The sequence below is a fragment of the Bicyclus anynana genome, chromosome 2 (assembly GCF_947172395.1).
Source record: "Bicyclus anynana chromosome 2, ilBicAnyn1.1, whole genome shotgun sequence".
NCBI lineage: Eukaryota > Metazoa > Arthropoda > Insecta > Lepidoptera > Nymphalidae > Bicyclus > Bicyclus anynana.
This window is the reverse complement of record NC_069084.1, coordinates 16,861,868-16,887,243: the sequence shown is the minus strand read 5'-3', so window position 1 is coordinate 16,887,243 and position 25,376 is coordinate 16,861,868. Positions and strand designations below refer to the sequence as shown.

The 25,376-nt window shown below is 39.2% G+C and overlaps 4 protein-coding genes across 7 annotated transcripts in view; 2 read left to right on the top strand and 2 right to left on the bottom strand.

The window, feature by feature from the left end:
- Positions 1–8,282, top strand: part of LOC112050249 (histone-lysine N-methyltransferase SETD1B) — a 31,988-nt gene extending 23,706 nt beyond the window's left edge. The window contains exons 13-17 of the mRNA XM_052888205.1: positions 60–254; positions 843–968; positions 1,716–1,811; positions 2,584–2,850; positions 3,654–8,282. Of these exons, the coding sequence (XP_052744165.1) occupies positions 60–254; positions 843–968; positions 1,716–1,811; positions 2,584–2,850; positions 3,654–3,779 (810 nt within the window). The 3' untranslated portion in view covers positions 3,780–8,282. The remainder of the gene's footprint in view (positions 1–59; positions 255–842; positions 969–1,715; positions 1,812–2,583; positions 2,851–3,653) is intronic.
- The window catches only part of LOC112050248 (phosphatidylinositol-3-phosphatase SAC1), a 260,117-nt gene that overhangs the window by 54,644 nt on the left and 180,097 nt on the right, over positions 1–25,376 (bottom strand). The window lies entirely within an intron of this gene.
- LOC112050260 (trifunctional enzyme subunit beta, mitochondrial) lies at positions 9,046–18,260 on the bottom strand. The gene is made up of 10 exons (XM_024088487.2): positions 18,030–18,260; positions 16,492–16,663; positions 15,540–15,727; positions 14,477–14,664; positions 13,525–13,699; positions 13,017–13,147; positions 12,655–12,756; positions 11,353–11,466; positions 10,380–10,532; positions 9,046–9,765 (listed from the first exon to the last, which is right to left on the bottom strand). The coding sequence occupies exons 1-10, from the start codon at positions 18,091–18,093 to the stop codon at positions 9,631–9,633; spliced, it is 1,422 nt and encodes a 473-aa protein (XP_023944255.1). The 5' UTR covers positions 18,094–18,260; the 3' UTR covers positions 9,046–9,630.
- Positions 18,511–25,376, top strand: part of LOC112050264 (prolow-density lipoprotein receptor-related protein 1) — a 45,691-nt gene continuing 38,825 nt past the window's right edge. For 3 of the 4 annotated variants that reach the window (XM_052888162.1, XM_052888164.1, XM_052888160.1), the window contains exons 1-8: positions 18,511–18,665; positions 19,550–19,743; positions 20,108–20,274; positions 20,587–20,701; positions 21,039–21,215; positions 23,593–23,844; positions 24,427–24,524; positions 24,778–24,885. In XM_052888162.1, coding sequence (XP_052744122.1) covers positions 19,551–19,743; positions 20,108–20,274; positions 20,587–20,701; positions 21,039–21,215; positions 23,593–23,844; positions 24,427–24,524; positions 24,778–24,885 — 1,110 coding nt within the window. In that variant the 5' untranslated portion in view covers positions 18,511–18,665; position 19,550. Of the gene's footprint in view, positions 18,666–19,549; positions 19,744–20,107; positions 20,275–20,586; positions 20,702–21,038; positions 21,216–21,714; positions 22,805–23,592; positions 23,845–24,426; positions 24,525–24,777; positions 24,886–25,376 lie in introns of those variants that run through there. The other variant, XM_052888170.1, reaches the window with a different exon arrangement.

The window sequence follows — 25,376 nt, the reverse complement described above, 5'->3', positions numbered from 1 at the left end:
TTCACGTCGAGTTGGGTTTTTGTATTATACATTTGTATAAGGTGTGCCGTGTGTGACAGAGTATGGCGGGGCTGTCGCTGACGCGGGACCTGCGGCCGCTGGCGGCGCTGTCGCGGCTGCAGCACCTGTCGCTCACGTCCATCAAGGAGCTGGGCTGGTGCGCCTGCGAGGTGGTGGGGCAGCTCGACCAGCTCGAGTCGCTGGAGCTCGGCGAGTGCTCCTTCGGCGGCTCCTTCGCCGCCGCGCTCGGGAAGGTACGCACGTTTTGTGTCATAAGTATTCTAATAAGTAAAATGTCTTTGTAATGATCTTTTTTGCTTTCAATAACATATCGGTTACTATATTTATGCTATTTACCTCCATGCGAATTTTTTCGATATTTTGTGATGAGTTACTTTTAAGATGCGTGCTGCCATCTACAGGCATACCCAAGCAGTGTCTGTTATTTAAAACTACCAGTAGATGGCGGTGTTAGAGAACTTTGAAACAATCCCTTTTTAACCGCCTTAAAAAAAGGAGGTATATTTTCATGTAATTCGACGCGTATGTTTTTTTATGTTCGTTGCCTCATAACTTCGTCGTTTATTAACCAATTTTGAAAATTATTTTTTGTTTGAAAGATAAACTTTTGTTTGGCGGTGCCAAAAATCAAAATGAACTTTATAAGTCAACTGTGTACTGTGGCATACCACCGCCTTCAAACCGATCAATAGAAAGGACATAGGTACGATGCTATTTTCCACTGTTTAGAATTTTTGAAGTCGGATATAGTTTTTTGTTAAAAAGATTTTATATTTGTACACTTAAAAGACATGTTGCGATGTAGTTATGTTTATATGCAGCTGGTGAAGCTGCGTCGGCTGCGGCTGGAGCGCGGCGTGGCGCACTGCGCGGCGCCGGCGCTGCTGCGCGCGCTGTCCGCGCTGCCCAAGCTCACGCGCCTCGAGCTGATCAACTTTGACGTCAAGGTCAGCACTACTGACAGCAGCCTATTCTGACGGCATATTACAGGGGCATTCAAAAATGCTAATATTGTTACGTGCTACGGTTCGAGGATTTGGAGTGAGATATCAGGGCCTTTAGCCGTGTGAATTCTTCGAAAGAAGAAGTTACATAGAATCTCAATTTCGTATATGTCAAGCAGCATACGTCAGAGTTAATGAATTAGCCTGCAGGTCACGTGATCAAGTTATTGATTGGATCTGTCATTCCCATACATTATTTAATTTTCGAAGCGTTTACGATCGCAGAAAGAGATTCGACGTGCCACATGGCTACAGATGCTGAGGTGCTAACATGCGACCAGTGAAAGTGAGAAATATTGACAAAATTTCGCCCAATGGTGTCAAGAGTTGTCTCAGTCCATGTCTTTCGTACTAACGCAATGAAAGAGATAGCGATATTTCCGGTTGCATCACCATTGGTTGAATTTTATTTCCATGAGATTATCTCGTTAGTCGTATGGTAGCATTACTGATAACTTATGCGACTTTAATCCACTCCTTAATCCGAATTCCTGATACACACTTGGTCCAAAATGATAGCCGAAGCTGTTCCCACTTGTTCACTAGTTTTGCTTGGTGTTACTTGACATTACGCCGTTTCATAACCCGCCTGTTTATACTGGCGACAAAACAAAGGAAGATTCTCGAAATGACATTAAAAATATTAATGAACTTCGATTAAATTTATTAAAATATTAATTGATGCTGCAGGTTGGCTTCGACGATGCGTTAGCAGAGTGCAAGAACATCCAGAGACTGCTCATCATACCCACGTACGTGTCGCAGTCAGCCACCACCAATAACCAGGTCAGTGTTCATTATTGTACTTCCAAACTATAATATATAATTGAATCCCCACCCACCCCAGAGGGGTGCGAAGAAGTATGAGGAGATGGGCATTATTCATTAATTCACTGACATGAATAGGGAATAATTAAAATCGGTTTAGTAGTTCCTGAGTTCATCGAGGACAAACGACATGACCTGCATGACTTCGGCTAACTTCCTGGAGAGCTTCGTAGAAGCGAGGAGTATAGTTAAGGCTGAAAAGGCTGATGCCAAACCAACGCGTCTGCAGGAGATGTTTTAGTCGGTAAGAGTCCGGCACTACCCTATAAGGTGTCCATGAGGATTTCCCCTCCTGAATGATAAAAAAAAAAACCCACGCGTCCGCAGTGCTTGTTTGGTGGCTAAAGTGATCATCTAAATCATATCAAGTGGCTAAAGTGATGGTACGAACCTGTAGTAAAGTGTTCACAGTGACTACAGTAATTACAGTGTTTATTAAAACTCTTAAGCCTCAAATACACTATAAAAAGACGACGCTTAGACGAATTCCTGCAGTGACTTAGTTGTTAGGTGTTTGAACCTCCGATCGCTTCAGGTCCTTTCCTTTGCCTCAATTGTAAAATCGACAAAAATCGGAATTTGAGCGAGTCGAGGTTACACGAAGTGATTTGATTAACTTCGATCAACATTTGAGCGAGTCGAGGTTACACTACTATTGAATTTGATTAACTTCGATCAACTTGGCGAGTAGTGTATTGGAGGCTCAACAAGAACTTGCTCCGTGCCGCAGGTGCTGAGCGGCGTGCTGCGGCTGAACGAGTCGCTGACGCACCTGGTGTGGGGCGTGACCATCGAGCTGCTGCGCGTCACCGAGCTGTTCATCGACCAGTGCGAGGCGGGCGACGGCGACGCCAAGCGCCGCGACGCGCCCGCCGCGCCCACCGCGCCCGCCGCGCTCGACAAGCGGCGCGACGTGGGCGAGTGCATCCCCGTGCTTAAACCCGTGCCCGGCTGCAAGCCGCCCGTCGACCACCGCACCGTCGCCGGCCCGCCGCAGGTATTCTTTATTTATTTATTTCATATTCAGTAGTTATTAAACTACTTACTAAAAATTTAATAACAGTCATGTGTCAAAATTCGAGCAGCTCAAAATAGTTTTATGTAACCCAAATGGGCTGTCACACCACTCTTTAGAAGTTAAACTATTTTTAGAAACAAATGGCGTAGTATCGGAAACCCACTTCACACAAACTATTTTTAGAAACAAATGGCGTAGTATCGGAAACCCACTTCACACAAGAGCTACTTTAAAATCCCGAACTACAAGTTATACCATACAATGCACCCAGATGGCACAGCTCACGGTGGTTCCGCTAACGGTTCCAGTCAAAATTGCTGCGCATGATTATCAATGCTCCTTGGTACATCAAAAATGATCGCCTGCATCGTTAACTAAAACTAAACATCCAAATCAACTTGCAAGGAACCTAATGATGAAGAAACCTGGCACAACTTTCAAAAGGCTCTAGAGACCGAGCACCACAAAATGTCATGAAATAGACACCACATTATTATATTTGGGCAAATCACTGAATTTCGCACCAAACACGCCTTAATTCAAATACGTAAAATCCCGCTGAATGTCTCACGACAGATTGCAGGAATAATGAGAGACTAAATAAAAAAAAAATTCAGTAGTACCATACATTTTACTCACACTTATTGTATGCAAGTTAGGGATACCCAGTTTGCGCGTAGCCTTAGTTGTGAGTGATAAAGACACCGATTTTATTTTTGGTTTTCTTTTATCATGAAAATTAATATTTTCAAACCTTGTCATCATCCCCATTATTGTTGCAGGTGGAGATCCTGCCGATACCGACGCTCCAGCGTCTGCTGGCGGCGCAGCTGCCCAACACCAAGCTGAGACTGCTGCGCATCCCCTTCCACGCCACGTGGCGCCAGTCGCTCGCGGACTTCCAGTAGCAGCGCACCCGCCGCGCCCGCCGCCCCGCGCACACCTAACCAATGCTCCGCTCTGAAGTTGCACCGGGGCGAGCTGCGCACGTGGACTGGTCCCTGTAGACATAACGTGCAACCAACGATCTAACTCGTGAACTATGTTTTGATTGCATGCTGAGCTGGACCTTTCAAGGCTGTGCCAAATATGACAGTGGTATTCTGATGCTTATAGTAGTTTAAGCATCATAATATAATCTTATCTAAAAATTTTCTTTATTACAAACTACCCGCGTATTAAGAGCGTGTAGTACTAGTAAGAGGTAGTAGTAGGATGCAGTAGTAAGAGGCATGATAGCTTAGTGGATATGACCTCTGCCTTCGATTCCGGAGGGTGTGGGTTCGATTCCGGTCCGGGGCATGCACCTCCAACTTTTCAGTTGTGTGCATTTTAAAAAATAAAATATCACGTGTCTCAAACGGTGAAGGAAAACATCATGAGGGAACCTGCATATTCTCTGCGTGTGTTAAGTCTGCCAAACCGCATTGGGCCAATGTGGTGGCCTAACCCCTCTCGTTCAGAGAGGAGACTCGAGCTCAGCAGTGAGGCGAATATGGGTTGATAATGATCAAATGATGACCCGCGTAGTTCCCGTTCCCGTGAGAATACGGGGATGAAATGTAGCCTATCACACTAACAAATAACGTGGCTTTCTAGTAGTAAAAGAATTAAGAAAATCTGTTCAGTAGATGCAGTCACTACAAACTTTACCTATTTATAAAAGTATAGATAACACTCAAAACCGAAAATATTGCTATCTCTTTCATTGCGTTGGATAAGAGATGGGACTGGGACGATTTAGCCGCCATTGGTCGACATTTTTCTGTCTTCACGAGTTGTCGTTGGTAGCATGCTAGGCTTACTGATAATTGATTTAGTACACGTCAGTCATACGCCTCGTGTTCAGAGCGGACTGGAAGCTTGGTGAGATTGAAGCCTATATTATAATATATACTATTAGCATCGACGAATGCAGTGATAGCACGGCAATTCGTTGATAACACTAATATGGTATGCGGGCGACGGGGAGAGAAGGACTGCGCGGGTGTGAAGTCGTACGCGCGGGGCAGAGGCTGGAAGTGGGGTGCATGTGCTTATCTGTCATGGCTACCACCCTCCCGGCCCCCGCGGACCATCAGGAGTGTTACGAACGAATTACGATACGATACGTGCTTTGTATTGGAACCTCGAATCGTTTCGAGTCCTTTTGGTCTAAGGTCCGGCATTAGACATATATGCCCTAATCTGTTATTCATTAGTGCTATGAAATAAATGATAGATAATGTTCACAGTGACACATTGCAAATAGGTTGCCTAGTTAAATTGCGGCCAAACGCATTTTTCATACAATATCTAGGAAACCATGAACTAGGTCAAAGGCAACCTAATACAGTTAAATTAAGCATATAATAAGCTCTTATTTGATATATTAGACGATTAAATAACTGATGAGGGTATATAAATAATTAATTACTTAGCTATTTTTATCTGGCAACTCCACAGTTGCAGTGTGGAAGCAGGCAACCTTTACTTTTGCAATTCTTTTGGGTATATTCTATTAACTAGTATGATATTTTTTGATGAACCAATGAGGGAAGGAGATTATTTATTAAAAAAAAAATAATCATTCAATATTCACCGGGCGTGTGAATATTTTCAATCGCTTATTTCTTATCCCCAGTAAATAACAGATGAGGGTATATATTTCTTATGCCGGATATATAGCTTGGCAACTTCGTTTGTAACATTCCCGATGTTCCGCGCGGGCCGGGGGTCGTGTAGCGATGAATGAAAATCCCACGACTTATGCACGTCACTTCCCCGCACGCACGATGTCACACCCGCGCAGTCTTTCCCCCTGTCGCCCGCATATCATGGATGTGTTATCAACGAACTTGCCAGACGATAGTACTAAGGCGAGGTACCGTTGTATGAAGCGAAGCGAAGTTTGTATGTAGAATATGATAGTGTAAGCACTATCATATTGAATTCACTTTGAATGATGTACTGGGGGTGTTATACTCTCCTTGTGTCTTTGTACCAAGTTGCTCGGAAAAAAAACCGTTACGTCAGTAAATGCTTCAAAAATCATTCTTCATGGCTTCAAATGCCAGAGTCCTTCAATGTTGGTAACGTTGGCGGAGCGTTTCGTTGACAAGAAGCTGATTAATCACAAGTAGCAAAACCCGCGGGTGTTCGATAGTCTTAAGGCGTAGTAGAAAGAGAATAAAGAAATATTTTATCCTTAAATCCGATTCATATATGACGATTTGATATAACTATAGCTATTATTAATATTATAGAACTGTTTAATGATAATTAATTTAGTGTTAACATCGTGTAAGGTTGTAAATATTCCCTACGTCTAGTGATCAGTGCCTAGAAGTTTTTATTTTTCTTCATTATTTTTCATAATTTTGAGTTTTAATCATGTATGTATTTCCAAATAGTTTGGTTTGGAATTGGGGGTAGATATATCAAAATTATATAGGTGAATTCATGTTTAATCAAGTTTTAAAAATAAAGAAAAGTATTATATGCGAACCACTTAATCAAGTCTTTAACTGCGTGGCGCAGGGGTGTATGTATGACGTCAGAGGGGGGGGAGAGAGGTGCGGGGGCAACCCTCCTCTATACAAGCAATCAGACAGTAGTAAAGAAAAAAAATTATTTATAAATTAGCATTTTCGGAATCACAAATGAAATGTGTATATATTAAGAAATATTTGTTTAAAATTTTAAATGTACAAATAAATCTTGAATATTGTCGTATTTTTGATCTGTTGGATAAAACTGAAAAATGTAATAGCGCGTGACGTCAGTTGCATGTATGCTCCATAAATAAGAAAACCCACAGATGACGTCATACTAAACGCCGGAGTTTGTGGCATTTTTAAACAATATTTTTAAGACAGAAATTCAGTAAAAAGTCTAAAAAAATTAAATTATTTTTTATGGTTATATTCATTATTATTTTTTGAACATTTATTATGTAGTCTGATATTAATGAACTAGCAGACGTATGCTAACTACAAACTACATCTCTGCCGAATTTCATCTTTGTACGAATAAGCGGTCCTTTCGCTTTTATAAATATAGTTTAGCCGACCCCTGTACTGCGCAAGCGAGGATTGAGCTATGTGGTTTGTCTATAGTAGTCATCGGACTGAAGCCTTGATACACTGACGTCATTGTGGTTTTCATATAAATGTTTAACAATTACCACAGCTCGTAAAAACTACTGTCAAATGAAAAAAAAATCAAATTTAAATTATCCAATAGAATGTTTACACAATTTAGTACTGTTAACTAAAGAGCATGTTTAATATATTAGTATCTGTTTTCGGATGAGAAATGTAATCGGGTCAGGTGTAGAACCAAGAATGTTTTATTTAAAAATATACAGATTGTGTCCCTTTTGAATGGAGTCTCACTGATGGCGATACTAAAGCGTAGCGACCTTCTATTTAGTGGAATTACATGCGCCTAACGACATATCTCGTTAAGACAAATCTCAGACCAATTACCGTTGGAATTGTATCACACTTAAATTTACTAACAAAATTGTCTGTCGGTTTATGAGGGGGGCGAGGTAAACTCACACATTGAAAATATTTAACACCAATAAATATATCCTTTGTAATACACACACGTCACATACTTTTGACGAGGGGGTAACGTGTAACGAAGCATGTCCTATGGTAATTGGTCTGAGAGACAAATCGACCAATTGCAGCCGAACCGGAAACATCGCTCTCTTTCGTCCCAACGCAGCGAAAGAGAGAGCGATGTTTGCATTTTGGCGCTATTGGTCGATTGGTCATCACGAGATTTGTTATATGATATGAGGAGCGCATGTTAGGCCTACAGGAATATTGTTCTTTCTTTCTATCTAATGAATTTGTGATATACAGATAAACACTATCTTTTCATTTCATATTGTTTAGCGTCGCTGCAGTATCGCATTCAGTGTGACACCCTGCGACACATTCTGTGTGTTTCGGCTTAATGTTAGTTGTAGATGTTACAAATACATTGTAGAGTATTTTATAAAAGAATAAAATATTTTGCGATTGTATAATAATTGAAACATTACGGAAACCATGTTGGCAAGATACACTGTGACTTATTATTAATGATAGATATATAATGACATTTTATATAATTAAGATTGAATTAACATATTTTGATGGTATATAAAAAAAAATTATATATTTACGTGTATGTAATTATTTTGTGTACACTCGGTTTATTATGTTGGAAAGCATAGCTTTGTTTAGACGTCGGGTCTATTGTTTATAATCTCCTTTTTACAGATGCTTCGCGTATTTTTATTGTAATTTGTAGTGCCGCGGCGGCCGGCGCGCCTTGTATAAACATTGTGCATAATTTGTGTCGTCCGCGCCGGCTCCTTAGGTTTATATAAATACTTGATAGTATTGGCGACTTAATAAAATGTTGCCTTGTAACACTTGTTTTATTTATTTTAATAACCTTTTTTCTATTAAATGACAACCCTCGACAGCGATTTTATCTGATAATGAGCTAACTGACTAAGGACTCGCACCCAAATTCACAAACAAAATTGTCTGTCATTTTTTGAGGAAAACAATAGGAAATGAGCTTAGATTGGGTATATATCTTATACTAAAAGAGGTATTTTTACGGAGCTCTTTAACCGACGAACACGATTGCAACTATGTAACATCGCTTCTAAAGAGAAAGTTTTTATAATCGCATTAGATCGTTGGTCATATACTTTGACAGGAAAGTGATGTCTAGCAGGTCCATAAGTAATTAGTCTAAGAGGAGTGGAGTTATCCAAGGGTTTACTTGGAAGGGGTACAAATTTATTTCATATATTGCCTGAGTTGATTGGTCCTTGGTTAGCCTATTTGGCTTCAGATTATGAGAACCGGGTTGGGTTTTATAAATAATGACCTTTACTAAATTTCTTCCAAATTCAGTAAAAAATCGCAGCCCTGAGTTGAGAAGTTGATACACATACCTTGATTTATGTCATAATCATTGACATCTGATAGCGATTGTTAAAATAGGAAACATCACCCCGTCTTAAGCCCGCCAATCCGCATTGAAGCAGTGTTGTGGGTCCAAGTTTGATATTCCCTCATTATATTCATATTATAAGGAGGAAGGCCTGACCCTGTGCTGATAATAACAATTGTTTTAATTAATAAAGTACAAGAAGTAGTTGAAATAATCAAAAATAAAATCGTTAACAAACTTTATTGACAGTACATAATAAGTTACAAAAATACATACTTTCTCTTACGAACTAGTATATCTAATGCAAGGAATAACAAATTTTAACATTGTCGTTATCTATAATACAAATTGTATTTTTTTAACACTGGAGAGAATATAGGATTTCTTAAACAATTACATGTTTCAAAACGCTAACCACTTAATAAGGTTAGCTAGGCCTAAGATACAGGACATAATATCTCAAGATGACAGAAAGACTATATAGCACTCTTTTGTTGCTTTGGAAAGAGATGGAAAGCTCCGCCGCCATTGGTCGACAATATGTCTTTCTCTTCACTGGATAGGGAGAAAGAGATGGGAAAAGTCCGCCGCTATTGGTCGACAATGTCTTTTTCTCTTCACTGGATGGAGAGAAAGAGATGGGAAAACTCCGTCGACAATATGTATTTTTCTCTTCTCTGGATATGATCGCTAGGCCTACTGAATTACACTTGATGTTGAAGTTTGCGTGCTATTGTTTGTTTTAAGGGTGATAGTGTTGAGGGTGTAGGGTGGGGTGAGGGTGTTGGGTGTTGGGTGTCGGCGTCGGGTTCAGTCGGCGGTGGCCTCCGGGTGTCGCTCGAGCAGCATGGCGACGCCCTGCCCGCCGGCGGCGCACGCGGAGATGACGCCGATCTGTCCGTCCTCGCGCACCAGCCGGTTGGCCGTGTGCATCGCCAGGCGGACCTACACACGGAAACAAGGTTAAACATGTTTACAATGTGTCCCGTAATTAATTTATATAACATAAATAGTAGATATACCACCTCATTATTTAAAACTATATTTGATATACATTTCGAAGAAAAAACTTGGAATGTGCACACTTTGAATTTTTTTTTTCTTATATTGAAATTTAGTCAAGGTTAGGCTACTAGTTTTTGTTCTCCTAGAGGAGAGATTACAACTATGTACCTCATGACCTCATGTAAATGTGAAACTAGGTTTGTGCCATCGATCTCCTATTAAACTGGATGCAAAATCAGCGACCAATAAACGTCTCCACTCAATGAGTGCCAAATCTAACTTCTTGGCACTCAATTTAAGTAGTCGCATTTGCAAATTCAACCTTAAATTCAAGTCAAACAATGAATTCGCTCTGAATTTGGGATTTTATTGAATATTGGACTATATTTAAAAGCATTTAGGTATAATTTTCTTTACTAATAATTCTAAAACTGTCAAAGCAAAATTTTTAAGTGAAATATTCTACATGATTGTGCGTCCTTTTATTATAAGAGGTCAATGGTTTGTGCTGCTAAGTTTTAGACTTATAAGTACGATAAGTTTTAGTCACTCACCCCAGTGGCGGCGAAGGGGTGTCCAATGGACAACGAGCCGCCCCACTTGTTCCACTTGGCCAGGTCCGGCGAGCCCACCTTCCCCTGCCGCCCGAGGTACGTGGTGCCGAACCAGTCCGAGTCCATGGCTTTCAGGTTAGCCAAGATCTGACCCTGGAACAACAAGTACAAGTTTATTAATCCTTAACTGTAGTCAATACCGTCTTCACCATAAGGGCACACGGGGCACGTGCCCAGGGCCCCCATTCTCAGGGGCCCCGAAAGACTGACAGTTTCAATATCCTTAAAGAAATTGACTTTAAGGATATCTAAGGACCTTATAGAAGATTTTGCTAAACAGGAATCTCGAAAGAAACCATTATCGTAATCCTATAACCAAAAACCCAGTAGCATTCTAATATCACTGTTGATGACATATTATATCATACTATATAAATAAACGGTCATACTTAGTAAAAAAAAATGTTAGTATAATTCGCTTTTTTACTTTCCAAAACGGCTCCAAAGGAGACGGCGGTGACTGTAGTCGTGGGTCCATGGGACCCATGTTTATGCTTTAAACGCGTGTAAAATCACGGCGTGTGCCTCAGCGCCTACGGCTCTTAGGTACCTGCCTAAAATACACCCAAGCATCTTGAGGAGAGTGCTTCGCTCGGTACTACAAAGGTGAGTATTGGTACCCGTGCAGGTCCGTGGGACCCACCACTACAGTTCTAGTCCAACAGGTGTATTTGCGTGTGATATTACAGACATGAAGCGTATGACTTTGCTCACGATGTTTTTCACCCACTGTTTGAGACACGTGATATTCAATTTCTTAAAATGCACACAACTGAAACGTTGGAGGTGCATGCCCCGGACCGGATTCAAACCTGCGCCCTCTGGAATCAGGGGCAGGGGTCATATCCACTGGGCTCTCTTAGTTTGATAAATTAAAAAAATATAACAAAAGCTTATATTAATGTACACTCACTGCGAAGGCCTCATGGATCTCCCAGGAGTCGATGTCGCTGAGCTTGAGGCCTGCTTTGTCCAGGATCTTGGGGATGCCGTACGCAGGCCCCAGCAGGAGCTGGTCCACGGGGTCCTGTCGGGAAGAAATATCTTTAACAAAGTGCTTAGCGTGACATGTAGGCCTAACATACGACACATCTCGGGAGGAGGAAGGCGCATATCGACCGATAGCGACAGTTGGTCTCAACTCAACTCAACGAAAAATGGCGAGCGATATTTTCGATTCCGCTGCTATTGGTCGACATTTGTGATGTATCGTGTTACCTATCTTAGACCTACTGGATTTATAACTAATTGAAAAAGGTACCTTCTAACCAGAATTTTACAGTGAACGAACACTTCTATATTCTTAGCACTTGATAGATGATAGTAACTAGTTTTGCAAACAACTAGTTAGCATAGCTGGGCATTATCTCGTTAATCCGTTAATCGTTAATTAACGAAGTTAACATTTTGATTAACGGATTAACATTTAAGTTAACTTTTAAAAATGTTAGCGGACCCGTTAACTTCCGTTAATGTGCAGAAGTCCGTTAATCGTTAATCCAATGCTTACTATTTACCGCGCGACGTGATTAACAGGTTTAGACAAGTAAGAAATTATGAAAGATTTTTTTTTCAAAGAAATCAACAAATTACTATATTTATGTTAAAATTATAGATAAAATCAACTAAAAACAAATTAAGGCACTTTTCCCCAGTGCTCACCTTTATTTTTCCAATGGGGATCTCACACAATGATATAAAAATGCAATATTAACCAGTCATATTAACGGATTAACGATTAACGTTAACTTGCGTTAATTCTTCCGACATGTAACGCTTTAACGTTTAACGAAGCTAACCTTTTTTGTAGCGGACTAACGATTAACGAAGTTAACTATTTGATTAACGGTGCCCAGCTATGCTAGTTAGAACATCTAACATGACACACATTAATAATAGTATTTACTGATACCTGCAAGATATTGAAATGAGCCATACACAAAAGATACAACTTTCATTGTCTTTTGATCAGTCATTCGAGACAAACTTACCAGGAAAAGCCTATTTTCTAAATATTACTTTTCTAACGAAAGGTTGTCTAGGAGAGATCGATTTAGCGATAAGCTGCATTTGAACTCTAACTTCTACTATAAGCTTCCTCTTCTGTAATTATGCTTGTATATTATTATTCTGTTTGGTGCAATAAAGAATAAATAAAATACTTTGCCAAATTTTTGTGAAATTTTTTATATCCACATAATGTGTATGATGTTACCTGAGCCACGTAGGTGAAGTCGCGCAGGTACGCCTTAGGCTTGAGGCCCAACTCCTTGGCCTTCGCCTCCGACATCACGAGGCAAGCCGACGCTCCATCGGTCTGCAAGTAACATTCAATCATCTACCCTCCGTGATGAGTTAGACCACTCTCACTGTTGATCTTGATTGATTGAGGCTCTTAAATCTTTCATAAGGAAATCTTTATACAGTATTATTGTGAGGGTTATCTTCACCCGAGTGAGATGAGTAAGAGTACGGGCCTCGAGACGAACATAATTGGTATTGTATAAAATAAAGGTATTGCAGCCTATGGGTTTTATTGCGCGTTAGTCCAACGAGGGGACTGCGAGTGATGCTCACCAGGAAGGAGGCGTTGGCGGCGGTGACGGTGCCGTGCGGCTTGACGAAGGCGGGCCGCAGCTTGGCGAGCTGCTCCGGCGCCGACACGCGGATGCCGTTGTCCTTCTCCACCAGGGCGTCCTTGCCCTCCACTGAACAAATTTATGGAAAATTTTAATTAAAAAAAAAACTGTATAAAGAGTGTGTGTGTGCATATGTTTAACACTGAACACTAAAACTTCTTTAAAAAATAGTACCAAGTGGTAGTGATACTTTTCCTACCAAGTGGTTGTGAAGTGAGAGAGAGACGAATATCTTAGCATTCCATGGATTCACCGTGCGGGTGCCGGGTCCATCGCGTAGTAGAGAGAAGAACTCCGAGCAGAGTCCTGAACTTGTGACAACAGGATGTAGGGTTAAGGAATTCCTTGACGATCGATCAACACTCCCCGTTATCTGCTCGTGTTGTTCTCCCTGCCTAGCCAAATTTGGTGAGATCCTATTATATAGAGCAGCTTTGGATACTCACCTTTGACAGGTATGAGGTCGGTGAAGTAGCCCTTCTGCTGCGCCTCGTGCGCCAGCGTGTGCGAGCGCAGTGCGTACTCGTCCTGCTCCGCGCGCGAGGCGCCGAACGCCGCCGCCAGCCGGTCCGCGCTGTGCCCCATCGTCTCGCCCGACGAGAACTCCGCCACCGCCGGCAGCTGAACAGTTGACCAGATTCGTCATCAAATATAGTGGTGTTATGTGGAGACGAATATCTTAGTATTTCGTGGATAGACCGTACGCTAGCTTCATCGCGTGGCAGAGAGAAAAACTCTGAGCAGAGCTATGGACTTGTAATTAATGAGCGTAGGGTTAAGGAATTCCATGACAATCGATTAATAGTCCCCTTATTTGCCAAGCTAGCTAAATTTGGCAAGATCCTATTAGAGCAGGTTTGGATATCCGTTCTAATATAGAACTTGCTGCAGTTCTAGCGAGGCCAAGGTCTCTAAGGAATTTATAGATTGATTTTGCTGGTAATTCTCTCGCACCTACTTCTATAGCATATAGCCATTTTTAGTGAACAAATCGCTGTAATATTCGGTTTTATGTATAGTTCTGTTATCGCCGCGTTGCAACGACTTGCGGTACGGACAGCTTCAGTGTGCTCGTGACTTTCGAGCCGTCCACATCTCTTGTTGTGTATTTCTTTATGGGTTACTTGGGATAGGCGGGAAGAGTGACTTGAGTGGATAAGGGGAGTGTTAGATATCTGTCAAAGGCGCATTTAACCCTACACACGTCGTTTACAAGTGCGTGACTCCACTCAATTCATTTCTCATTCTCATCATCATTCTCTGCTTTCTTATTTCTGTAATCACCTCTGTGTCCGCTAAAAGTTCTATGATTTAAAAATTATCCTCCAGTGTAAGTCTATAATAAATGAAAATAATTTCAGCTGAGTGAGCCTAGTGTGTCGGTGACGGTGGCAGTACCTCGGGCGCGAAGTAGTCGGGGCGGATGCTGGCCAGCAGCGAGAGACGCTGGGCGGGCGTCTTGGCGCGGTTGAGGCGCAGCAGCAGCGCACGCATCTTGCGCGAGTGTCGGATGGGCACGTCCGACATGAACTCTACACCGCCCGCGACGATGATGTCGTACGCGCCCGCCGCTATCATGCCGATGCCTGCAGCAGACGTTGTTTGTTAGTCTGCATACTTATTGTATCTATACTTAAAATTATAAAGCTGAAGAGTTTGTTTGTTTGATTGAACGCGCAAATTTCAGGAGCTACTGGTCCGATTTGAAAAATTGTTTCAGTGTTAGATAGCCCATTTATCAAGGAAAGGTATAGGCTATATATTATCTTCATATTCCTACGGGAACGGGATCCATGCGGGTGAAACCGCGCGGCGTCAGCTAGTTAATACCGTTATTGAATACCGTCGTCATCGCAGTTTTCGTTCAAAATTGTTTAGTGCCTGAAGCATGGGCGTTTTTTTATTTTTGGTATGAAGCCATAGACCGACTGCTAATCTAGGGAGGGGCAGCTGCCCCCCCTGCCCGTACCTCGTTACGGCCTATGCTACTACAGGCCCATGGCCTGAAGAGGAAAGTCTTCAAACAATATGTGTTGCCAGTGATGAATCTATGGTTCGAGGACTAGGTCGCTAGCTAAATGCCTCATAAGAAGGCTCAGAGTCACTCAGCAGACAATGGAGCAAGCTATGCTTAGAGTTTCTATGTGTGATAGAATCAGAAATGGGGACATCAGCGGAAGAACATAAATAGCTCAGCAAGTCGCGAAGTTGTATAAGGGGCATGACATATAGTTTGAAGAGCAAATGGAAGTTGGGGCACCATGGTGCTGGAAAGGTGACCCCACCCTGGGAAAAGTGTTGGTTGACACCTCTAGAGGGACCGATGACATCAAGCAGGATGCACTGACCATTGTTTGCTGGTCATTGAGACGGTGGTGTATGGAAGTATATACAAGAAGCCTATGTCCAACAATGAACATCCATTGGTTGTTCATGATGATGTTAGTGTAGACACAGTTACCGGTGGTGATGGCCTGGTTGGAGGAGATGCAGGCCATGGTGACAGTGTGTGCAGGCGTCTTGTCGCTGAAGCCAGCCGCCAACGCCGCCTCGCGTCCAATGTTGGATGTCTTCACCTCCTGGATGACTGTGCCGTACACTATGTAGTCGATCAGCTCCTTCTGGATGCCGGTCTTCTGCAGCAGACCCCTGCAGATTCACATTATTACTTTTACAAATATATCCTTTACTAGCTTTGTTCTGCAGTTTCACTGATGCAGATGCCATTTCTGTAGGAACATCAAACTCAATAGTTAGCTTAGTTACATAGTTCATTTGCTACAGTAAAGTCAATCTCAGTGTGTGGAATGTCTATCAACAAACAAATGAAGGTAAGAAACATTAGACATTGGTACATTTATTTAGAATTTATATTGTTTTTTTATATTATAAGTTAAGATATTAATTAAATCTAATGGTTTATTTATTTTATTTTATTTATTATTCTACAAAAAACACATTTCAATTAAGCCTAACCATAGTGCAACACAAACCACAGTTGGTTCTAAGCTTACTAATAAAATTTATTGTCATTGTTACTTAAGAACCCTTCATTCTAATTAAAATTATTATTAGGTGTAAGTTTGCTAGCTAATGCTATACCTTTATTTTTTGTTGATATAAATTCCATAATGACTTTTGCTTTAGACTAGTTCTACCCATGATTTCACCAGCTAAGATCCCAACTCTATAGAAATATTGGAATAAAAAGTAGCCTTAACTCTTTTGCTAGGCCATAATATATATTCATTTCTATACTGTGGCCTTTCAGAATGTTTGTCCCCATAGAACACACAATAAAACACAGAAAGATGCTGTGATGTTCTAGTTGAACATATAGAGAAATCCTGAAATATCAAATACCACAAGGATTGCTATCTGTCAGCTAATGTTCAACATTATATTTTACTCACAGTAATGAATGCCTGGCAAGCTCATGAGGCATCATCTTGGCATAGTCGGTGAAGGATACCAGGAAGGGCGTGCGCACTCCATCAACCAGCACCACATTCTTGCCCGTGCGATCCTTGAGGGTTTTCTTTTGGTGTAAGGCTGCACCCACACTGAGGGCTCGACGAGCTGAGTCTAGTGGACATAGTAAAATTAAATTATTTTCAATTACAAGCATTTTTTCTTATATTTAAAAGTATTACTAGCAGGAGCCTCATGATTTACCCACATATTTGCCATTCCCATGGTGATATAGGGATAAATATATATATAGCTGGTGACACTCAAAGTGATTTGGCTTTCCATAGGTAAAAGAACTTTAAAAATTGATTCAGTAGATCCAGAGATGTACCCTACCTCAAAAACTTTAACTCTCTATAATAATTACAATTTAATTAATAAAAATTACACATAGTATTAGTTTAGATAGTGGTATGAATAAAAGTGAAATATAGCAATTTATAAGCACTACTATTTAAATACTATATATAATAAGTAATAAAATTCTTGCTATTATCTATTAATGCTATCAGTTTAAATAACTGTATTTTATACTGATTCTACTAAAGGCTAAAAAAAAGCATTGCTTCTACTTACAGAACATCTAATGGTCATTCATCATGATTGTATGCCATGCCATTGATTAATATTGATTAGGTAGATATTGTCCAAAGTTTCTATTTATAGTAGGTACTTTATTTCTGTAATTATTTCTATTTTATTTTGTTTTTTTTTGAGTAAGAATACAATAAGGAACATAAGCTAACTTATCCTAATAACTATACAAATCATGCTGACATGGATTGGTGGCAAGAATACTGGCTGCATTTTCACTCTGGACAGCCAGGCACAAACACTGAATCAGTCCTTCTGACCCCAGTTGAGGCAACTAGCCGCAGTGAAATAATCGCTTTTGGTCTTGTTATAAGTATTTTAATCTTGAAATCATTTGTTTCTTTTATTCATCATAACTTTTACTGTCTATTTTTAAGATACACCTTCATTTTTAAATATAGATTATAGTGTAATCAAAACAATTAAAAACTTTCATCAATTTCAATAAGACAACAAACTTCTACAGGCCTACTATTTTGTCATACTCATGATTAACTGGGACTATGGTTTATTCACATGAACTACTTGAATTTTGAAAATGTTAAGATAATTTAACATTTAATCTCAAAAAACTTTTATGACAATTATAAAGTGATAATTTTCTAATATTTATATAAAGAGAATTTGTAACATATTAGTATATTGAAAAGCGTACAAAGTTCAAATATTTAATAATATTATGTATTTTATTTATTAATTGCACCCATGCCAACTTTCGAAGTCCAAAGTTTACATCCTATACTTACCATAGCTATATCCTATTACCCTTCTCGTAAGAATATCTTTAATTTTACAACTGGAATAAGATTACAAATAGGTAGGTGCAGTTGTCAGAAAATAAAAAGGAATTTGATATTTTATATACTAATGAAACGAAGATAATTACCGAATTTAGCAGTGGAAGTAGGGCGAGCCGCTTTTATGAAAGATTTCGCGACTTGTGATGCCATGACTCCTCTCAATGTGATACCGGCGAACACTGATATGAATTATTAAATTTATTACGACACTAAAATAATATTCTCTAATTAAAACGAGACAAAATCTAAACTAAAAAATTATTAATTGTAAAAAGTTGGACTCTGACCTGTCACGACGTCAGTGACAGATGAAAGCCTTGACATTGACAGTTGACACTAGTAACAAATTCCGTTCAAAAATGATTAATCGTACGGCCTCAAAATTTAAAATCTATATGTTCACACTAAATTACGATATAAAATAACGAAATATTATGATAGCAACAAAGAAACAACCATAAACTGAACATTTTGCTATTATTGCAGTAGGCTATGTCATGCCATGGTATTTAAAATTCTTGAATGTTGAGGGTAGATGAATAAGTTTCATTCTAATTTCGTTTCCGGTATACTTTGTCCGCAACACGGAACTACATTTCACTACGGAGTATTAACTAAAATAGTCTTATCAAAACCACGTGGACATTATTTATTTCATTTAAGTTTTTGTTTTAAAAAAATGCAGTTTTAATGAAGCACAACATAATTTACTAATTTTGGAGGTAAGTAAAAGTCAATTATTCAAAAATCGCATGCTAAATAGGTTGGAATTCTTTTTATTGAATCGTAATTTACTTGCAAAGTATGCCGGCAATAAATACCTACTCACCATGTTCATACATTTATTTCGTTTATTTACCATGCAGTCCAAGATAGGATTAGACACTTTAACCTATGTGGCAATATGATACCGAGTAAATCAGTTTCGAAACAGTAGCAACAAGTTTCGCATCTTGTGTCTGACGATTCAATAGAATTGTCTAATATAACGTCAATTACGAGTTAAGTATACCACTAATACAGGACTTTGGGTGAAAGACTACAAGTTCTCATAGTTTTGCATACGTAGCTATAGTATAAGGAGAAAAGATCATTAATCCATATTTATAGGCATGGAAAACCGATCTAACTTCTTTATTGAATCGTAAATCGTCTGCTGCGGTAAATTAGTGATACCAGTGTAAGTTCCATTTAACGGTTCAGAGATTAGTCCGGACAAAAAGACAGACATACTGACTAAGTTTTGTACAAAACGGTTGATTGTGGGTATTTGTGTAAATAACTGTAAGCACTTGACTTTATAGTAACATCATCATCATCATCATCATCATTATCAACCCATATTCGGCTCACTGCTGAGCTCGACTGTCCTCTCAGAATGAGAGGGGTTAGGCCAATAGCCCACCACGCTGGCTCAATTCGAATTTGGCAGACTTCACACACGCAGAGAATTAAAAAAATATCTGTTAAGCAGGTTTCCTCACGATGTTTTTGCTTCACCGATTGAGAAAAATGATATTTAATTTCTTAAAAATTGTAAGTTATCTTGAAATCACAGACAGACATAACAATTTTATTTATGTGTATTAGTGTATTGATTTCACAGGATGGCGATTCTATTATGTGTTGTGTCGTGGCTGGCGCTGTGCTCTGCGCACTTCGTGGACGACATGCAGACGTTCGAGCCGGAGTGCCTCACGGAGGGCGCCTTCACGTGTCTGACGGGAGGCTGCGTGCCTCAGGAGAAGTACTGCGACGGGAACTACGACTGTGAGGACGGGAGCGATGAGAATTTCTGCTGTAGGTTACACAGATTAGTATCATATCCACGATAGTAGGTTTTGTATTAAAACGAAACTTGTGAAGGGTTTTATTTGATGTTTTTTTTAATCCTGTACCAAGCAAAGATCGGTGACCGCACTACCTTCAGTCATCGGTGATCGTAAATTCTTGAGTATTAAATATGTTCTATTAAAAGAAATAAAGAGCGGTTTAAGCGGCATCATACCGGAACGCATTTGACGGAAGCTGGGAATCGGATTGAAGACCTCTTTAATAACTTTTTTTACAAACACAGAATTACGCCAAAGAGGCCGTCAATGACCTTATGATTCGTAACATAAATGCTGTAATGATTAACCTTATTGTTTGTCATTTGTTTCAGTGAATCACCGGCCTGATGAACAGTACTGCAACGACACCCATCAGTTCCTGTGCGCAGACGGGCTGAAGTGCCTCCCCAGCGCGTGGGTGTGCAATGATGAAGTCGACTGCAAGGACGGCAGCGATGAGGCTAATTGTCCCACTACAGTGTTATCAGATAATACGAATGTACGATTTTACAAACAAGTAGTAATTAACGCACGCCAGCGACTCCGTTTGCGCGTAACTATGTTCATCACAAATCCCGCGGGAGTCATGGATTTTTTTTAGGACTTTAGGTAACTGAAGGCCTGTTCAATGTTTCATCATCAGCCTGTATCCGTCCACTGCTGTAAACAGGCCTTTTCGAGAGCGCGCAACCACACACGATCCTCCGCCTTCCTCATCCAGCCAGTGAATATTACACACTGTCACACACTGAATATTTTAGTAAACATTTTTCAAACCATGCTTATAAGTTTTTTTTTTTATAAATTTTAGTCCATGTGCAAGGGATTCTCATGCGACAGCAAAAGGTGTATTTCGAGTTTTTGGAAGTGCGACGGCTACTACGATTGCGATGATAAGACCGATGAAGATGTTAAGAATACCTGCAGTAAGTATTGCACTTTGCATCATGACCTGATCAAGAAAAGAAGGTCGTCATTGCGTTGCGGAAAAGGAACTATAATATACTAGAAATACTTGTGGCTGGTCATACTAAAATAAGATTTAAAAGGCCAGTAGCAGTAGGTACTTAGGTTCTTTTTTTTACCCACTTATTGTACGTAGAGAAAAAAACCCTAGTCTTAGCCTAGCAATCCTCAAGCCTGTGCTGGTTCACTCTTCATGAATCTTAGCAAACAAAGTCTTCCGCTTTTTAATTATTACAGTTGTTATATTAAAAAAAAAAAGGTAGGCGTTAATTATTTCAAGTATTTGAAAATTTTCAGGACACGTTTTACATTCAAAAACATTGCACGATTTATACTTGCATGATTTATCGTACTGTGAGAACAGAGGAAGGTATTCATGTCTGGATAAATCTTTTTGTTTGCCGCCTGAACATATGTGCGATGGGATTAAAGATTGCAAGGATGGAAGCGATGAGGGCGCGTTTTGTGATCGCTGTAAGTAAAAACCTTGTTCAACGTATTCTTTAATTTCATTAATGTTGAGAATTCCTATTATTATTTAGGAAAATCTCAGACCGAAAAAAAAAATAATAATATTATTAATACTTATACATTTTCAAAATGAGTTATTTGCACTATAAACTCAAACACTCTTTTTTGCCGGGTTTTTCAGCGCCTTTTAGCGCTCTGTTACCTAGATCAAAAAAAAAGGAATCCAGAGCCGTAAATCCTTACGTAAATCAGTTTTTTTACAAGTTTTTGATTTGGTTTGTTTTTGTTATTAATCTGTGGTCTGTGGTTTTGTTTTTGTTTTGCCGTTTTTTCTTCAAAAAAATCACCATTTATCAAAATATTTTGCTTTTGAGAGTTTGAGAACTTGGTTTTCGTTGCATCTTTTTGTGAAGTAAAAAATTATTATTCAGAGATATTGTCATTATTATATATATTAATTAATAATCAGTTTATGGTACAAAACGCTGATTTCTTAGAAATAGAATTTAGTGAATAAATTTGAAGAAGTGTCGTGTGTTTAACAATCGAACTGACTGAGAAAATTACGCGTTATTTCTGTTAGCATAGAAGTTGAAGAAAAGTTCTAGAATATGCCTCGTCTACGGTCAAACAAGCAACGTAATAACTCCAAAAAAATCGAAAAGCGGCCCTCGCGGCCCAGTAAAGCACAACTGTTGACCTACAATAATCCAGCCAGGGAAACTTTTTGTCAATGGGTGCTTTCTCACCAAAAGGCGGATCCTGACTTCCTATCCAACATTATGTGGACAGGCGAGAGCAGCTTTGCACCCAATGGTGTCACAAGTAATAAGAACCGCTTCTATTGGTGCCGCGAGGGGGAGTTGCCACCGGCGTTCATAGAGCCTGAGGAAGACATTATCACCGTACACGTTTGGGCCGGTATACACAAGAACCAGATCATCGGTCCAGTGTTTATAGATGGAAACCTGAATTCAGCCAAGTTTTTGGAGCTGCTCAGTGGCGCAGTGACTGAGTATATAGATGATTTACCATTGAACGTACGCCAGAAGTTGTGGTACCAACTGAATGGATTACCGGCACATTCAGTGCCTGCTGCCAGGAAACGCTTAAGTGCTATGTTTGATGAACAGTGGATAGGTCGTTACGGACCTGTTGTGTGGCCATCTAAGTCTGCCGACCTCTCACCAATGGAGCTCTTCCTATGGGATTTTGTTAAACGGCACGTGTATGCTAAACGTATAAAAGTCTGTGCTGTGGAACTAAAAAAAAGTATCACTTCTGCCTTTGACAAGTTAAAAAGTATGGCTGAAAAAAGTGATTTGTTAAATAAAGAGAGAGACAAAGTGCTGAAACAATGCCAGGACAGTATTAGAGAAGTGAACTTTAATTAAACAGACATTTCTAATAATAATAATAATTTTAAATAATTCAAAATGAAATGTGTACATTACTTGTTTATTATTATTTTCCAACTTTCTATTATTAGTTTTATTGTTGATTAGGTTTTTTTATTACTACTAAACTTATCAAAATTATTTTCTAAGACATCTTTTAATAACAATCCATAAGAGTTGGCAGAAACCTGAAAGGTGAGTGCTTGTGATTTAAAAACAAACCACTTAATAATATAATTTTAATAGATAATTTCAATAGTAATTTCAGGTAGGTAGCTGTAGCATAATTAGAATATTATAAAGAAACCATCAGTGGTATGGGTAGTTACCCAAGGGGCGTTTGGAACCCTCGTAACTTTCATTTTAAGTTTTCAACCAATTGTTATCATCATTATCAATATTAATTAATATTATCTGACGTTGTAAACTAAGTCTAATTGAAATAAATGAACTTTGACTTTGACCTTGACTTCTAACCCACTTTGTCATAAAATAGGTTAGCCCTTGACTGATTAATAATCTGACGTTGTGAAATAAATGAACTTTGACTTTTTATTAATCTGATGTTGTAAACTAAGTCTAATTGGAATAAATGAACTTTGACTTTGACCTTGACTTCTAACCCACTTTGTCATAAACTGTATTTTTTTCTTTTCTTTACAAGTTAGCCCTTGACTACAATCTCACCTGATGGTAAGTGATGATGACAGGTGAAATTGTACTCAAGGTCTAACTTGTAAATAAAAAAGAAAAAAAAATTTGGACATAGTAGCAGATATGAGTGTAATAAGAAAATAAATGAATAATATAATTTATCTGCCACCTGCATTGGAGCACTGAGTAATACTGCATATCTCCTTTACAGAGGAAAGCCTGGGCTCTTGTGTTTACCGGACATTAGTCTGGACCATGATCTGATCAAATGATTGCTGATAATGACAATTAAACCTATTAGTATTTTTATATAATTGATACAATTTCAGGGCATACCATGTGTAAAAACTTCACATGTCCCCAAAATGCAGAATGCAAGCCTCAACGTACAGCCGCAACTTGCCTGTGCGAGACGTACAAGAGATATAACTCAACAAGCAAACAGTGTGAAGAGACCGACCACTGTATGGAAGAGAAACCGGTCTGCTCCCACATGTGCCAGAACAAGGGAGACCACTTCCTCTGCACTTGTGATCAAGGATACACAACGGATATTGCAAAGTACTTGTGCTTTGCGCCAGGTAACATTTATTATTTGCCTTTTATTTATAGTCTACTAGCAGACGCCGCGCGGTTTTGCCCACGTGTTTCCCGTTCCCGTAGGAACAGGTATAAAATAAAGTCTACAGCACTTGGGGAAAGTGTAGCTTCCGAACAGTGAAAGAATTTTTCAAATTGGTTCAGTAGTTTCAGAGCCTATTTAATACAAACAATTAATCTTTCCTCATAATCATATTAGTATACATTTTTTTTTTTTTTTTATTATTATTTTTTTTTATTCTTTACAAGTTAGCCCTTGACTACAATCTCACCTGATGGTAAGTGATGATGCAGTCTAAGATGGAATCGGGCTAAACGGAACGCTAAATCGCTTGGTGGTACGTCTTTGCCGGTAGGGTGGTAACTAGCCACGGCCGAAGCCTCCCACCAGCCAGACCTGGACAAATTAAGAAAATCTCAATCTGCCCAGCCGGGGATCGAACCCAGGACTTCCGTCTTGTAAATCCACCGCGCATACCACTGCGCCACAGAGGCCGTCAAAGTATTTAAGTGTATATCCATGTTATTTGTCCTGTAGTTTAAAAGTTTTATCTCATTTTTAGATCCTGAAGCGTTATTATTCTTCAACACGCGCAATGACATAAGATACGTGTCTGTGAAATCCAAAAATGAAGTGACTGTCACAACTGGTATCAAACAGGTATTCAATTTAATTTTTTTTATCAAGGCTACTTTAATCAGAAATACAAATAAATCATTAAAACCCACAAAATAGAACTTTTTTACTTGAAAACATTTTAATTAATATTAGTTTCCAATCCAGTGGGAATACGTAGGTATTTTAGTTTTTGATTTTTTATTAGTTTTAGCAAAATTCATAACAAAATTCATTGTTCATACTGAACTTGGGTATAGTAACGCCTGCTTGTATTGAAATAAACACTGTTGTGCAGGCGCACGCGGTGTCATACGACGGCAAGTATTTGTACTGGGTGGAGATAGCCGAAGGTCACCAAGCCATCATGAGGGCAAGGCTCGACGATATTAAGGACTCTAAACAGGTTACCTTCATTTGACTATTATAATTACTAATTAACTTTTGTTTAATTATTTATAAGTAATAAAGATTTTCTTGCACAATCGTATTACCCATAGAGCCTCATCTCATCAGAAATATAAAATGTCTGATTTGGGGGACGCCATTATTATTTTCAGCAGTCTATGATTAATAAGCTAATAAAAGGAATTTATTTTTTTTAATTTTTAGGCTAATAAGGCATCTCGTCTTCAAATTGACTAAATTAGCTTCTATATCTTAAAGTGCAAATTAGTGTAAGTGAAACATAGCTAATAAACGTTTTTTTTTCACTGATACAAAGAAAATTGCTAAAACGGCTAAAAGTGTGTTTGACTTTTTTACCACATTTGTGATTGGTCCATCACCGAACATCGGCAAATATAAACAAATTTTGTTTACTTGTCTCATCACTTGCTCAGAGACAGTTTGTTTTTCATTTTCAGAGTTTTTCAAAATGCTTTAAAAATCATTTTT